General features: G+C 70.2%; 1 protein-coding gene across 1 annotated transcript in view; it reads right to left on the bottom strand.

The window, feature by feature from the left end:
* Positions 1-230, bottom strand: part of LOC104164289 (SHC-transforming protein 2-like) — a gene marked incomplete at its 5' end in the record, with an annotated part of 1,551 nt that extends 1,321 nt beyond the window's left edge. The window contains one exon of the mRNA XM_009703573.1: positions 178-230. Coding sequence (XP_009701875.1) covers positions 178-230 — 53 coding nt within the window. The remainder of the gene's footprint in view (positions 1-177) is intronic.
* Between the last annotated feature and the right edge of the window lie 5 nt (positions 231-235).

Here is a 235-nt window from a genome sequence, read left to right as displayed (position 1 = left end):
CCTCCCCCCGTCCCCCGTATTGAGCCGCGGCGGGGCCCTTCGTCCGCATCCCTGCGTGCAGGCTCCCCCAGACCCTGGCCCTGTGTCCCCCACCTCCACAGGGCCCCAAGGAGGGGGAGCACCCAGGGCCACTGGGGGCTCTGGGCGGCACTGGGGTGCAGGAAAGCAGGACCGTACCTGGTGACCTGTGTTCGGGTGTTGAAGTCGAGGGACCTCATGGAGCGCAGCACCTCGA

Source organism: Cariama cristata, unplaced genomic scaffold (assembly GCF_000690535.1).
Source record: "Cariama cristata isolate BGI_N322 unplaced genomic scaffold, ASM69053v1 scaffold26417, whole genome shotgun sequence".
Taxonomy (NCBI): domain Eukaryota; kingdom Metazoa; phylum Chordata; class Aves; order Cariamiformes; family Cariamidae; genus Cariama; species Cariama cristata.
The sequence above is the reverse complement of the archived record's forward strand: the minus strand, read 5'-3'. Positions and strand labels throughout refer to the sequence as shown.